General features: G+C 41.6%; 2 protein-coding genes across 32 annotated transcripts in view; one reads left to right on the top strand and one right to left on the bottom strand.

Annotated features, from left to right (window-relative positions):
• The window catches only part of LOC421690 (vacuolar protein 8-like), a 26,328-nt gene extending 12,944 nt beyond the window's left edge, over nt 1–13,384 (top strand). For 2 of the 10 annotated variants that reach the window (XM_015284183.4, XM_004935707.5), the window contains exons 8-14: nt 196–244; nt 1,189–1,322; nt 4,997–5,125; nt 7,383–7,497; nt 8,374–8,508; nt 9,887–10,012; nt 10,921–13,384. In XM_015284183.4, coding sequence (XP_015139669.2) covers nt 196–244; nt 1,189–1,322; nt 4,997–5,125; nt 7,383–7,497; nt 8,374–8,508; nt 9,887–10,012; nt 10,921–11,042 — 810 coding nt within the window. In that variant the 3' untranslated portion in view covers nt 11,043–13,384. Of the gene's footprint in view, nt 1–195; nt 245–1,188; nt 1,323–4,996; nt 5,126–7,382; nt 7,498–8,373; nt 8,509–9,451; nt 10,013–10,920 lie in introns of those variants that run through there. The other 8 variants (XM_046939122.1, XM_046939120.1, XM_004935708.5 and 5 more) reach the window with 5 other exon arrangements.
• The window catches only part of MAP7 (microtubule associated protein 7), a 106,171-nt gene continuing 104,352 nt past the window's right edge, over nt 13,253–15,071 (bottom strand). For all 22 annotated transcript variants that reach the window (XM_015284096.4, XM_015284099.4, XM_015284100.4 and 19 more), the window contains one exon: nt 13,253–15,071. In XM_015284096.4, the coding sequence (XP_015139582.1) occupies nt 15,061–15,071 (11 nt within the window). In that variant the 3' untranslated portion in view covers nt 13,253–15,060.

Here is a 15,071-nt window from a genome sequence, read left to right as displayed (position 1 = left end):
CTTATCTAGGGGAAGTTGAAACAAACTCATTTTAAAAAAAGTGGTTAAAAAAAAAAAAAAGGCCCAAAATTTGTGCTCTGAAGATAGTGTGATAGCTTGCCAGCGTTGTCACATTTATTCTGAGTTCAATAGCCAGGAACACACGTTATTGAAACCACTCTTTTTCTCTCTGTTTCTTTTTCCCTTTGGCACAAGAAGGTTTCAAGCCAGGCATGTGTTTGCCTAAGAAATTTGGCTACCAGGGGTAAGTAACACGTTAGAGATAAATGAACCACACTATTTCTTTTCCTTTCTCTCTCTGCCTTTCGTAATGAGCATGGTGGGTTGGGAACCTTTCCCATTAAAAACAGAGACACCCTAATTTCTGCATGTCACTTGGATGCTGCAGGAAGAGGGAGGTTGTTTGGTGTGCACTCAACTAAACCTGCCCCAGACAGCAAGGGGTAGTACCCAAAGTGAGGGAGCCAGCATATATCTTGTATGCATGGGGCCTTTTGCTCCCCTCCACATTTCCCAATCATTAACCCTGATTAGGACAGAATGTCTCCTGAAATTGCTGCCTGAGTGGGGCCTGCCCTCTCCTAAGGCATGAATCTCTCATTAACTGTAATTCGCTCCCAAGCATTTTTCATCCTCGTAAAAAAAATAGTCCTATCCTGTTAAGAACCCCAATCCATTTCTACAAGATACTCCGGAGATGAAAGCAGAGGAGCTGCATGTTCAGCACTAGAGTCCTAGGGCCCAGAGTAGAGTTGTTCATCTAGAAATTGTGGAGGCACCTTGTTATCAAGCAGTCACAGTGATGGTGGGGCGGGGAGTAAAGGCCCTTCTCTTTGCTCCTTGGTGACTCTGGTCTTTGAGACTTTGAGATTGCAGGGCCAGTGTTGTAGAAGGACTGCGACTGAGACAGGTAGTGCTCAAGGAGGTCTATCTGCCCCTTCTACAGAGTTTTAGGCCAATGAATTGTCCAGAAAATGCCCCTCATTTTTTCTCACCGAGGTTTAGACATAAAATGAAGGGTGTCCAAAGCTACATGCTGCTCTCAAACCTGTATTAATTCTTGTCCAGATGAACCAGACCAAATGAGGTTTAATTTTTATAACGAAATACCGAGCACTATCCCATCCCACAGAGATTGGGTTGTCCCCTCTAATGTACTCACATTTCATCATCATCTTCTCCAAACAGCAGACACACAGGCCAAGCTGGTTGCCAAGGATGTCCTGCCCAGGCTGTGCTCTCTCCTTGTGTCCAGCAGTGAGGATGTGCGTCGTGCAGCCGTCGCTCTGCTCTGGGTGCTGTCCCAGTACCCACACAACCAGGTATGGCAGCTCATCCCCTGAGAGCCAGAGGGAAAGAACAGTTCTGGCCACTGCCTGCATTAACACTGTTACAGCATCCTGTGAGGAGTGCTGATATGCTCTGTGAGATCTCCCAACCCTTCCTCTTTCTGCCCCAAAAGATGAGGTTTTGCCTACTGCAGCTGCCTTGTCTCTACCCAAGGAGCCTATCTGTTGTGGTGAGTGGGAAGCTGGGGATTCCATAGTTAATTGGGTCACCTGTGATGAGGCCCTGGGGAGGGAAAAGGTGGAGATGGGTGTCAGATTGCTTGGCTGAGTGGACACCACCCTGCACTCCCTGTGTTCTCACTCTGCTGACAATCTGAAGACTTTTTTTTTTTTAATTAGACATGAGATAATTTAAAAGTCCATCAATCTTTAGCTAATTCACTAGAACTTTCCTGCGTCTCTTTGTGTCCTTAGCTACAGAATGATTTCTTTGCCCATGTTCATGGCAAACACTACCATTCAGCAGTGTAATGCCATGCAAACACATGAAGCACTCTGGCTAAAAACAAACTGCAGCAAACAACCAACACAGACACTCCTGTACTTTCATCCTCCACATAAAACGCCAAATCTCTAAGTAGTGACAGACATTATCATTATTAAGTTTAAACATGCTTTTCCTTTCGAGTGATTAAAAGCATCCTTAGGAACACGGATGTGAAAGGTTTTTGATAGGTAGCTTAAGCTAACAATAATCTCATGGGAGAGCTGGAGTTTGGGCAGATAGAGGAAAAAAAAAAAAGCAAGAGCTTTTCCTGTCACACTACTGTAAGCAGCAGTGACAGCCTCAGTGACCACAGCTGGGCCCAGGTGGGGCTGAGACGTGGAATTTCCCCAGGGCACTGTAGGCCTGGTGCCTCACATCATGTTGCATGTACATGGCACGGTATGAAGTGGATTGTGCCTCTTCTAACTCAGGGACATGATGGAAAAGTTGGGAAAGCTCAATGCCCACAGAGCCACAATCAGAGGACTGAGCTTTCCAAAGGTTTTGTACAGGCCACATTAGCACCACATGTCCTCATCACATGTTGAACTGCCTCCTGCAACTGAATGCAATTTGATCCCAGCAAGCTCACTGCTGAAATATTGCCAGGGGTGATTTGCACAGCAAAAATCCAATTACATCTACAGGTTTATTTCAGTGAGCAAACAGGGCCGTCCCCAGGGAGTGAGTGAGGCCACGTGCTCTGAGGAGAGGCTGACCTCTCTCTCCCCGGGCCTCCCCATCTCTGTGGCCTGGGTTTTCAAGGCCTTTCAAGGTTTCTTTCACTCACCCAGGCTGAATTCTGAGTCTGAAAGAGGGACTTCTCCATGGGAACAGCTGTTAGGAAACAAACCACCACACAAAGCTAACCTTTACCACCGAGTCAAATGATGCTTGAGTTACTGCAAATGCTGCCAAGGATACAACAGGGCAGGATTCATCTGCCCTTTCATTACCATTAATTAAACCCCCAGGAATGCTTCATACTAGCTCCCGTCCCTTCCTTTTGGTCACTGTCCTGGCTGCTAACAGTGGTTCCCGGAGAGCACTGAACTACTTCTCTCTTACAGGGGAATTTTATTCAGTTCCCCAAAGGACAACCCAGCCCTAAAACTCTAAGGAAAGAGTCAGTGTCTGTGGGAAATGGCCTTTTAAGTCACATTCCTGTGAGCAAGGATGTGTCAGCTCTAGGTGATGCTTCTGACTTCCCATTCCAGGCACAAAGAGCTTTGCTTTCCCATCAAGCTACCTGACAAACAGGATAATATTTATCTTGGCAAGCACTGTCTACCCAAGGATTTTGAGCACAGCATTGCAATTCCGAGCACAGTTCCTGCTGGAATGCTTTTCCTTGCACTTTTATTTTGAATCTGAGGAGAAGTTAGGTCAATACTCACTTGAACCACCCAAACCACTTGTACTCAGAGTTCTCTCCTGAGCCTCTCACGCTGTGCAGGACTGAGCCAACAAACTCTGGATCCCAGCCACATGCCTGCCAAGGAGGCTCAGCAGAATTCAGAATACTGTCACTTGCTGATGTAGGTCTAAATAGACAGAAGAGGCTTGGCAGGGAAGTCATTATATATTGGAAAGTTCATTTAGAGTCTATAGACAATTTCCTCCTCTTGTGCTGTAGCAAATTAAATAAGGGTACTACAGTCAATAGGATTAGGTAGAAAAGAGGACACATAGTCCAAAAAGCACAGAAAACAATCATTAGTGGTAACTGAAATGAATAATCTAAAATTATGTGATTTCTGATTTTGAGGACAAGTAAAAACAGACTTAGAGAAAGTTTACAGCCATGCCTACATATAGGATTCCTTAATGTTCTGAATTTTGCCATAGTACTGCCTTTTCCATCTACTTCCATGTCTTATTTTAATGTTGCTGGTTACGACAGTGCTTAAAATAAACAGAAGTGAAGATGTCAGGTGACATTAAGAAAAAAATAAACATATCATAGAATCACAAAATCATAGGGATTGGAAGGGAATTCTGGAGATCCCGTAGTTCAATCTCCTGCTAAAGCAGGTTCCCTACAGTAGGTTACACAGGTAGGTGTCCAGGCAGGTTTTGAATATCTCCAGAGATGGAAACTCTGCAACCTCTCTGGGGAGCCTGTTCTAGTCACCCTCTGTCACCCTCACAGTAAAGAAGTTCTTTGTCACGTTCGTATGGAACTTCCTGTGCTCCAGTTTGTGCCCATTTCCTCTCCTTCCGTCACTGCACACTACTGAAAAGAGCCTGGCCTCATTCACTTCAATTCTGCCCATTAGATATTTACAAGCATCAGTAAGATTCCCCGCACAGTCTTCTCCAGGCTGAACAGTGCCAGGTATCTCAGCCTTTCCTCATAAGGGAGTTACTCCAGGCCTCCAATAGATATACTTTGTCATTTAAGCCATGCAAAAGGAAGGTGCATGTTAAACTTTTAAAAACTACTTTTTGTGCTGCTTCAGTGGTCCTGAAGCAGATTTTCAAATTCAGAATTACCCTTTTTTTTTTTTTTTCCAATTATATATAGGACCAGTTATTTGTTTTACACCGAACACACAGAAGTGTCTCAATTTCTAAGTAACGCAAATAAAATAGTCTGCTACTCATGAACACAGGAATCACACAAAGAACAGACAGAAAGAAAAAAGTTTTCCAAGAGGAAATCTTACATTGCTTTCAACTGTAGACCTAACCCAAATCCTGCTGAGTAACCTACCTGGCTGGTGATGCAAACCCATTTAATATGGGAGGAAAACTACTTCCAGGGAGAAAGGCAAAGTTTCTCTAAAATACCCATCAGAGAACAGAGAAACATATGTATGGTCTCAGAAGATGCTGTTGACAACACCTTACTGAAACGATGCCTGATCAAAAATTGGCCTAAATGTACAGTCCATTACTGTTGGGTAAGCTGCTGGGGTACTTAAAGACATGGTGCTGCTGCCGTTGCATCTCCAGAAACCTCCTTTGCCAGTCAGTAGGCCATATTTTGAGAGAAAAGGCACTGGTCACAACCGTTTTGCTGTTGGTTTAAATGAATCAAGTAATGCTTGTCTTGCAGAGCTAAGTCCAATCTACCTCCTGTTTGCTGCAAAGTTTCATCACTGTGCTTGGCATTGTCTGTGCGGGATGTAATGGAAATGCTGGTTGCTTTTCTTAGGATCCTCTGGTGTGCACTGAGCTACTGCAGAGCCTGGGGATGCTCCTATCAGTGCACACAACAGACCATGTGATTGCTGGCCACGCTGCTTGCATCATCGAAAACCTGAACCTTTCCAAGAACAGACAGGTGTGTACCATTTTATTTTTTTAATAAGTTATACCCAAGGAGGTTGCAGTTATAAAGAATCAGCATTACCCACAGAAAGATTTTATTGTTATTACTTATAAAATATACACTAAGTATACTCTGCACAGAAATGTGTTTATGAATAAAAGGACCCAATATGTCGTAACAAAAGTTATCTTTCCATTTTTTTCCAGTACAATGGAAACATGCTAAAGAAAACAAGGAATGTCTGCTTTTCCTATGAATGATACGCTTACCTAATTTGAGTGACCGAATCATAGGTACAAAACATATTTTGAGCAAAGATCATTCAAACTAATTAAAGGAATCATCCAGGAGAATCCCTGGCTGGTTAGAAACCGAACCCCGATTTCCTAACTGTCACTCTTCGTATACCTTTAGTTACGTGTTTACAGGCCTCAGAACTGATCGAATTTTACTCACTCCCAATGTGTCAAATCTGTGACTTACCTGATTTCAGGCTTAGGGACAGTCTTATCCTTCCTTTTTTTTTTTTTTTTTTTTTTTTTTTTTTTTTTCCCCTTCACTGTTAATTCTCATTCTTGCAGCTCTTGTGCTCTGTTGAGTTTTGTCTAGATTGGGTTAGGCTGAAGTACCAAACCACAGTACAAAGTAAAGTTGTTCCTACTGCAAAGACTGTTCTTGCACTCCTTTGCCGGCTCTCCCATGATGTAACAGCACTCAATGCAACTGGAAGAGATTTAAACCAACCAAGAGGAAAACTTTGCTGTAGAACTATGAACCTAACTAATAATGAGGAATGGGACAAACCTTTTGGCACGTCTTAAGCAGGGATTGGAAATGGCAGTTTCCAATAAAGCTTTTCACTTATATTAGCAAAGATAGGAATTAAAATAGTTTTTACAGTTGTGAAATCAATTTTTGCAAGGAAATGCATTTCTGCAAACTCAAGGCCCACAATAAGAGGAAAAATGGACCATGCTTTCAAGATCTGCTTTAAAAAACTACCACATTTATCAGTTAGATTCTGTGACTTTGTGTCGTCCTTGGCAGGGAGCTGGTTCATCTTCATAAAAGCTTTTCAGTGCGCCATGTAACGTATTTAGCACTCACTTCAGAAGTGAACTCACAGAAATGAATAGGAGCGCCAGGCTTCCAAGGTCAATTCTAAGGCACATAAGAGTCCTTGTCACAAGAGGGAAAAAAGCAGTGGTTTCGTGCCAGCAGGACACAGGCTGTAGCAGCTCTAAAGGCAGCAGTCTTGAATCCAGCTTCAGCTGCTAAGCAGCAAGTTAAAAAATTGCAATATAAAATTAGAATACAAAAGAAGATATTCTTTTTGTTGATGGCCACCTGAGCTCCCTCATGGTGTCGTGAGCAGCTTCCATCATTAGGATTTTCCTATGAGCTGCAGATGCAACTTCCCTAATTAAGCCTGGTGACTTGCTCAGAATTCATTCCTTGCTCTCAAGGGCTTTTTATCTGGGCTTGCACAGGCTAAACCTCTCTGTTTTCAACTTGGTATCTAAAACATAAACTCTGGTGCAGAGATATGCATGACGTTTGGGGCATAGCAGATGCAATCTAAAAAATAAGGGATAAACAGAAATGTTTAATACGTAACAGCTCTGCAGAAACAAAACTCACCTTTGCTTGTCACGTTCCCTCATATTTCCACAGATCAGAGCATTTCAACACCAGAAAGCTTTCAAAGCCTCAGATGCAAAGAAAACGATACAATTCCACATCTCCCCCTGCTTAGCTCTGGAGCACTCGTGTTACTTTGCTGCAAGACTTTAGCAAGTGAAAGCCTGATTCTAATATACAGCCTGATACAGCAGTAATAGGTCAAAGAAATCCTTAAGTTCTGAAGCAATTTGTGATCATGAGAACAACCCACAGACAGAGCGAGCCCTGGGAAACACTTACAATCACATGATCTCTGGCTGCGGTCCCTGGGTTTGCTCAGCCCAGCGCAGAGGAGCTGAGGGGAGGCCTCATGGCAGCTGCAGCTCCTCACAGGGAGCAGAGGGATAGCGCTGAGCTCTGCTCTGTGACAAGGACAGGGCCCGAGGGAACGGCATGGAGCTGTGTCAGGGGAGGGGCAGGGTGGGGGTTAAGAAAAGGTTCTTCACCAGAGGGCAGTGGGCATGGAACAGGCTGCCCAGGGTAGTGGGCGCAGCCCCAAGCTGCTGGAGTTCAAGGATTGATTAGATAACACTTCACCATCAGAACACAATGGAAGTGCTGAATGTTAATCTTTTTCTCATTGCAGAGAATCATTGAGAGCCCATGTGTTGAAGGTCTCCTCCAGACCATGCTTTCTATTGACATTCAAGAAGACTCTCTTCATTATGTGACATCTTGCCTTGCTGAGCTGGCAAAGCAAGGTAGGGAAACAACCTCACCATAAATGGCTTCCTCTGAGAAGGGCACACATCCTTTATTAATTCTAATGGGAACTGAAGCCTAGATTTTTCGTTTAAGTTTACTGGGAGTTTTGCCATAATGTGTAAGGAGAGCAAGGTAGGTGACATTGGTTCCATTATTTGCATTTTTTTTCCCTGTTGAACTGCTTAATTATTATTTTTGCTTAAAACTCCATGTGCCAAACTTCACTGCCATACACAACCCATCTACTGTTGTAATGTCACCCAGTTTCTCAGCTGAATTTGTTTCACAATACCAGAAACTGATCTAAGAGGAGAAAGAGACTAAAATACAGAGTGTGTTTATCTCCTTAAATTTATTGCACATGGATTTTATAAGAGATCCCAAGTTACCATCCCTCAACAAACAGCTGTTCTCATGACACACAGGATAAGTGTAAACTTCCCCATCTCACTCTTGGACTGGATATCATCTGTCAAACATTTCCTCTCTTGCAACTGCCATGCAACTGGTGACACGTTTCATTTAGTTCAACAAGAGATGCTCAGCAACTGTTGGACAGAGACAAATAGGCCAGAGTGGATCTTGAGTATAAAATGATGCATTCTTTCAGAGCACAAACCCAATGAAATAAAAATCCAACAGGGTCTCTGTGAATCAAACCCATATACCTTACTGAGGGCATAGCTTCAAGACATGGCCATATTTTACAAGTTAGAAATACTTATTGCAGAAGTTCAGCACTTATTTTGTTCCTCCAATTCTGTAAAAGATTTCCTACTTAGACATATGGGTTCTGGCAGATTAGTCACGCTCTTTTCTAGGGCAGGGGATTTTCTATTTACAGACAGCTCTCCTACCTTTTTGCCTTCTAGAAGGAGCCACGTTACGCATGGTCAAATGGATAGATGAACCCTTGACAAAGCGCTTGGTGAGGCTGGCTGGCCAACGGGAACATACCGAGACATCCTTTCGAGCTGCCTCCATCATCCAGCACATGATAGATCACGGTAACTGTCACACAGCATTAACTGTGCTTTCAAAGACACTTATGGTTGTCTGAAGTGAAATGAGTCTTTTTCCAGAGGAGTTAACTGGCAGGTGCTGAACAACCTTTAACATGCTTCCATCATCCTCCATCTGGTTTCAACAAATTCATTAGCACAAAAGAGCCTCCAGTCACCCTTGAAATACACACTTAGCAGTGAAAATAGACCTTAGCCAAAGATCTGGGTGAGGTGTTTGCTGCCCTCTTCAAGCACTTTATTCTGCACGGCTAGTCTCTAAGCCAATTCTGAGGTCCTTAAAGACAGGTTTAAGCAGAAAGGTGGGATGGTGTAAAATACTCCTCAGTAAGGAAGTAAGAGCACGTTTCAGACAAGAGGCATCGCTGCATCTTTGTTTGACCCTCTCTGCCAGTATATATACAACATAATGGCATCTCCTCATATAGGAGCAGAGGCTGATAGGGGCAATTGCAGGGGCATAGATGGTTGTTGTAAGCTATAATAGGATGATAATCCTACAGCAAATGAGATGCTAACCCAAATGCAGCAGCCACGGATGCAGAAATGAAGGAAAAGAGTTGCTTACCTTTGGAAAGCCTCAGGTAGGCAGGCATCTCCAGCAAGAGATGCTCTCACATCCACTGCCAACCCTTAGATGAGGTCTAGGGAGGCATGGATCCTGGCTCCACCCCTTCCAGTCACTCAGATGTATTGCATTCACCTGAGCTCCCCTGGGTTAGCCCTGCCTTCCCACCAGGTGCTCAATCACTGGTTCAGGTCATGACTTAGCACTTCCACTACAGTTGTGTTCCAAAATGTTAGATCACTTCCACTGCCTGACCAGCAAGAGGAAGATGAACCAAACACTGCTGTTTTAACTCTTGAATAGATTAGCAGGTGCAGTGAAGTGGCTTTTTAAAGGTAGCCTATATGTTTTAAATTTCAGTGAGAGATAATGAAGATAGCATAATGAGCAGAAGACAAATACTTCTATGACCAAGACACTTGTCCTGTGCAGCTGAGCACTTCTCAGATCTGCCAGAAAAAGATGTTCAGAGCAAAGCAGTGATGGAGTCCAGCAGCAGCATGCTTCACTGGTCAGTGTGAGAAGCTGATCAGCATATGTGTCAGCACATGCAGCAAAAAAAGGACAGGCTCCCCGATAGAGCTGCCCACTCTGCAGAAATCCTGCACATCAATTCCATGCAGAACCAGTGCCACCATTAATGGAGGTGGAAGCCCTTTGCCATTCTCTGCAGTGACACAGGTTGTAGCCGAAGGCAGATCAGTCATTAACAATCTGAAGCGTTGTTACAATAAACAGCTATGGAAGTGTTTTAAAAGCTCCTGCTGATCTCCAGTTATTCTCCTATTCATGCAGAAAAGATGATGCTTTTGTTGAAGTGTCACATCACTGAGATTCAGGCCTACCTTAGGAGTTTTCTTACCCACCAAGAGGTTCGCTTCCAGCAGCTGGCCATTTCCACATTCTGCAGACTGCAGGCAGGTACGTCTTCACCGCCAGGCCCAACCTCTGGGGCACTGCCTGCTTCCATCAACAGCAAAGGCAAATCTTTGTCACGGGCTGTCACCTACGCTCCTGAACTGACAGCTCTGCTTGCCTAAGCAAGCAGAAGAAGCCCAAGGGCAGCTGCTACCTTAACTGTTTTATCTGTTTTAAAACAAGAAAGAATATCTTACAATAAACACAGATTTATTTCATTTATTTTGAACTTTTAGATCAGCAGGAAACAGGACTTGGGGTATAGATGTTTAGTGTCCAGTATGAGGGTGCGTGGCACTAGGCTCAGCCTAAAAGCTTTTCAAACTTAAAACTTTAATCTATTTTGACTAAGCAAACACAAGCAGATCACATGGATGGCAAAAGCTGGAAAGCTGCATCTCTTCCATACTAAAAATTCTGTTCCTTAATATATTTCTCTCTTTGGTTCTGTCGTTTTTAAATCATCTTTTAAGTACTTAAAGTTGAGTACAGATGAAAAATGCAATATGATAATAAATTATAATGATAATATATGTATAATGCATATCTTCACAAATACAGAGCCATAGCCAAGAGTCTGATAAATCCTTACGTATATCTGCTGTACAGAATCAGTACATAAGGGTGAATTTGCCAATGGAGTGAAACAGCTTTTGCCATCTGGACCTGAAATTAGCAGCAAGCATTCTTGAATGGCTGTAGGGATGAAAATTGAATTCGTATGCATCTGTTTTGTGTGGCAGAAAGATACTGTTCTGCTTTCTGTATACTTATTTTATACTGTAGTACGAAACAACTACATTATCTAACCTAAAATAGAAGCATTCTAAGCACATGCATTAAAATGCAGGGGAAAACATCTGAAGAAGGCAATTGCTGCAGCTCGCCTAACACTCGTTTCTCCTCTTCAGATCCAGAATTCTCATTAGCATTCAGGGAAAGCCAAATGGCCAAACTCCTCGAGCAAGTCCGTCAACAGACAGAAGAAACTCAAGAGCTCCTTAAGGCAGCTATTTGCCATGCAGACAGTTAATATTTAAACTGGATAGCTTACAAAAACTTACCAGATCCAAGAGCCTGAACTTTTAGAGATGACTGCCTTCATTGGTTCCTGTAGCTTAACCGCTTCTTTTACTTGCAGTTTCCTGGTATGAACGTGGTGCACAGCACCTTTATAAAGCAGAGATGTTCTGATAACAGGAACAGGACCAGATCAAAAAGCAAACACAGTATAACAGCTGCCATGAAAGACTTGTGAAATGTGTATATGAAGCCAGAAATCTAATGTCAATGGCATATTATTTCCATAGGTACTTGCAAAAGGGAAAGTGAACCAATTTGACAAGATTACACATTGATCTTACACTCTGCTAATTCATTTTAAAAGAAGTTAGAGGACCAAAACATGTAATAGTATGGTTAGCTCTAAATTTAACTGTCTTGAATTCTTGATGTGTATACAGGTGCAGACTGCTCCCGCCTTCCCTCTTCTCCAGGGGCAGTGAATCTGTCTCATGGATCTTCTTGCCAATCAGAACAGTATTTTTCAGAAAAAAACAAAAACAAACCCATACCAAAGTCCAGAGCCTTGAACTTATGGGGCACTACTTTTTTTTTTTCTTTTTTTTTAAATGTTTTTAATGTTTTAACTTCTAGGAGAAAGCTAATCTATTAATAGTTGTCTACTACTACTACTACTACTACTAATTCAATAGTAATCTAATTCCTCCTTTAATCAATACACTTCTTTTTTTTTTAATTCAAGAAGCTGGTTGGAGCTTCCTGTTGGACTGGATGGAATACTGAAGTTTTAGGACAATTCAATTGGCCAATCTCTCTGCTCCCAGATTGCACAGTTTCTTACAAAAATAAATAAATAAATATACAGCTTTAGAGTTGCTATTGGCTACAGACATGGAATACAAATTGAGTGAGATGTAGAAAAAGATCTGCCAGCTAAGGTCTCACTGTAACATTTTACTTTGGTCCAAATCTCTAAGGTGAGCTTAGGAACACGGGGAGACATTTTATTTGGGTAAAGTTTCATTTCAGTAACGGCAAGTTCTCTCCAATTATAATGTCTAAAAGCAACGAAACAAACCAACCCACCCAGCCCCAAACAGTTAAAATCTTCTCTACAGCACAGCAAAAAGACTTGTTAAAGAACAGATAGCTCTCGGATAAAACAGTATGGAATTTTCAATATTCATGTATAGCAGACAGGAAATGTCTTTAGAAACGCCATGTGGAAGACTCATGCACCTGATGATGTTGGTGCAGTTGGGTTCTTAGAACAGAGGACCGAAAGGAGCTGACTGACACAGCTAGGGATGAAAGCAGGAGATCTCCAACGTCAGGCCACCTCCTTGGACGATCATTTTCCAAACAGAAAACCAATGCAACTTTTTATGACCACTGTGGCGTAAGTGAAGACTTTCGAGTGTCCTCTCTGTTTTTCTTAGCTATTTAATTGCAAACGTTACTTCAACGTCTTCGCAAGAAACATAGTTGTTGTGAAAGGTCACTCACTACTCCATACCTTCAGAAAAGCTTTAATTTCTACAACTGCTGATTCTACCTCACAGAGCCGTTGACTCCAAAAGTACAAATAACAAAACAGATGCAATAGCAGGCAAAAAAGCTGGCATTCATTTTATACTGTACTTATTACTGATAATGATATTCAAATCCTCCAGCATTTAAAGAAGGGGTTATACCCAACACTTAAAATCTTCGTTTTTTTGGTTTTTTTTTTCATATTTTTGGGGTCTCACACCTACATCTATACCCATTCTGTAGACTTTAGTTTGCATGTTGGGTCCTTGAAAGATAGCATGTATTTTCCCCTTTTATTTGAAGAAGCCTGGAATGAATATAATTATACATTGTTTTGTTTGCAGTCCAGTGCAAAAACCACATGAGAAACGAAGTAATCTTCATCTCTATGCTTTAAACAGCAAAGTGAGTGTTCTGATGCCTCACAAAAATACTTGAGATCAATACAGCTTATGCCTGAGCCTAAATGAATCCTCAGACAAAAGAAAAAATGAAGCTAAATCTTACTGGCAACTACTTTGTTCTGTTCATAGCTGTAAGTAACCCTGTACTGATTTTTCAGTAAAGAGATCAGAGGAAACTAAAAACTAAAGAGGTTTTAGGCATAGCAGGAACACGAAGAAGAGTTTTCCATCACAGACTGACTCCTGCTTCAAGTATGCAAGAAAATCAAAGCAGAAATAGAAATATTTCAAACAAGTTTTATTTGGTACTCACATGCTATAAAGGTTTAAAGGAAAACTACATATTTTGGACACTTTAAAATATTGTGGCTATGTACATGGAAAATTAAAGAAAGCAAGTATGGAACCCAATTAATTTTACTGTGTCACAAACTATTATTGAAAGCATTCTGACTGAATAGCTTCCATGTATTCTGGCAGATAAGTCTCTTTTTCTTTGCTTTTCCATTGCTTTTATCCCATCTCCTGTGTAGGATGAACACTTGGCAGCAGCAGAAAGTCATTTCTTCAAGAGCTCTTCCGTTTTTGTCTCAGAAGATTTCTTCTGCAAGCACAGACTTTCTGTACAGCTTCCTATAAGCCTAGCTCAGTGCTCACTAAAGGCAAGTGCAGGGATCTGAGTGGCCATTCTCTGTCAGCACGAACCGAAACCCCATAAACCCCCCATTTCCACTGCCAAGGATCTACTCAGGGACTTCAGTGAACAACGCATCAAGCCCTGGTTGATGTTTCCAGCTCAAATACCCCGTGAGTTCTGCAACAGCACAGTTTATCACAGCATAAAAAGGTGCACAATGTTACTGTTCTGCTCAACAACAACCGAAAGTGAGGGATGGCATAATGATGGTAGAAATCAGCATCAAACTAAAGAGAAAGCAACCTGCATTGCTCCTCTTATCACTCAAACTGTAGCGCATTATAAAAATCACACTCTACATACAAAGCACAAAGACCATTTTCCACTTGCTCTGAAACGAGCAAAACCAAAAAATTCCCCAAACCTGCTTTATCTTCAAAAAAATCAACTATTTCAGGTTTCACACAGTCTTCAACTGTCTGATAAGGCAAAGGAAAAGTCTTCCATCATTGGGAACAGCAGCAATTTACAGGACTCAGAACAAGGTTAATCCCTGTGCATGTGCACCCGCACACATCTTTTATAGTACTGTGAGCGTGAGCGTAACAAAAAAAATAATCAAGTTTGCAGTACCATTTTATTACATTTTTCTAATTTATTCCATTAAACAATTTATTTCTGTACCGAACAAAGTTCATAAATACATCATCTAGGAGAACAATAGGTTTTCCTCTTGTCCATGAAAAAATAACGCTTTCAAATTTTCACATTTTAAAACCTGCCTCGTTTTGTGTTTTTAGAGAAAATGTGAGAAGCTCATAGTGACATCTCAATTTACACAGTGTCCCTGTAGGAATTACATTTATAAGAACCTGATACAGAAGCCGATACTCTGCCCCCATAATTAGAGTTCTCTGCAATAATATTTAAACCGACAGGTTTAAATAAGACACCTCATTAACTCTACTCGTAGAGCCATGAGGTATTTAATTTTCAAGTATTAGAACCACAAAGTGTAAAAGATTCTTTGCCAATTTTACAATTATGCCTTTTAAACCAACACCCACCTGAAGAAAAGAAAAAAAAAAAAAAAGAGTAAGTCCCACCACCCAAATCAGCCCATTGCTTTCAGATTCCAGTGTCTCGTGTCTTCAGGAATGCAGAAATATCCATTCACTAACAGAAAAAGCTCATTGGAAAAAGCCATATTAAGTAATGCACGTGAAGCATGATTTTTCTAGTGATGAAAACTATTAGAAAGGTGATCCAAGTCTATGTCCATCATTTCTTCTGCTGGTTTTACTAAAGTCCTTCCAAAAAAACCCCAAAAAACAGATGTTCAAGAAATCTTTAAAAAACCTGGAGAGAAAAATAAAACACTCCTTCATTGCATGGAAGAAACTCCACTGACTGCAGAGACGTTTGTGTCACCTTTGGTTCTTCAGAAGAAATAATCAGATCACTT

The sequence above is a fragment of the Gallus gallus genome, chromosome 3 (genome assembly GCF_016699485.2).
Source record: "Gallus gallus isolate bGalGal1 chromosome 3, bGalGal1.mat.broiler.GRCg7b, whole genome shotgun sequence".
Lineage (NCBI taxonomy): Eukaryota > Metazoa > Chordata > Aves > Galliformes > Phasianidae > Gallus > Gallus gallus.
The sequence above is the reverse complement of the archived record's forward strand: the minus strand, read 5'-3'. Positions and strand labels throughout refer to the sequence as shown.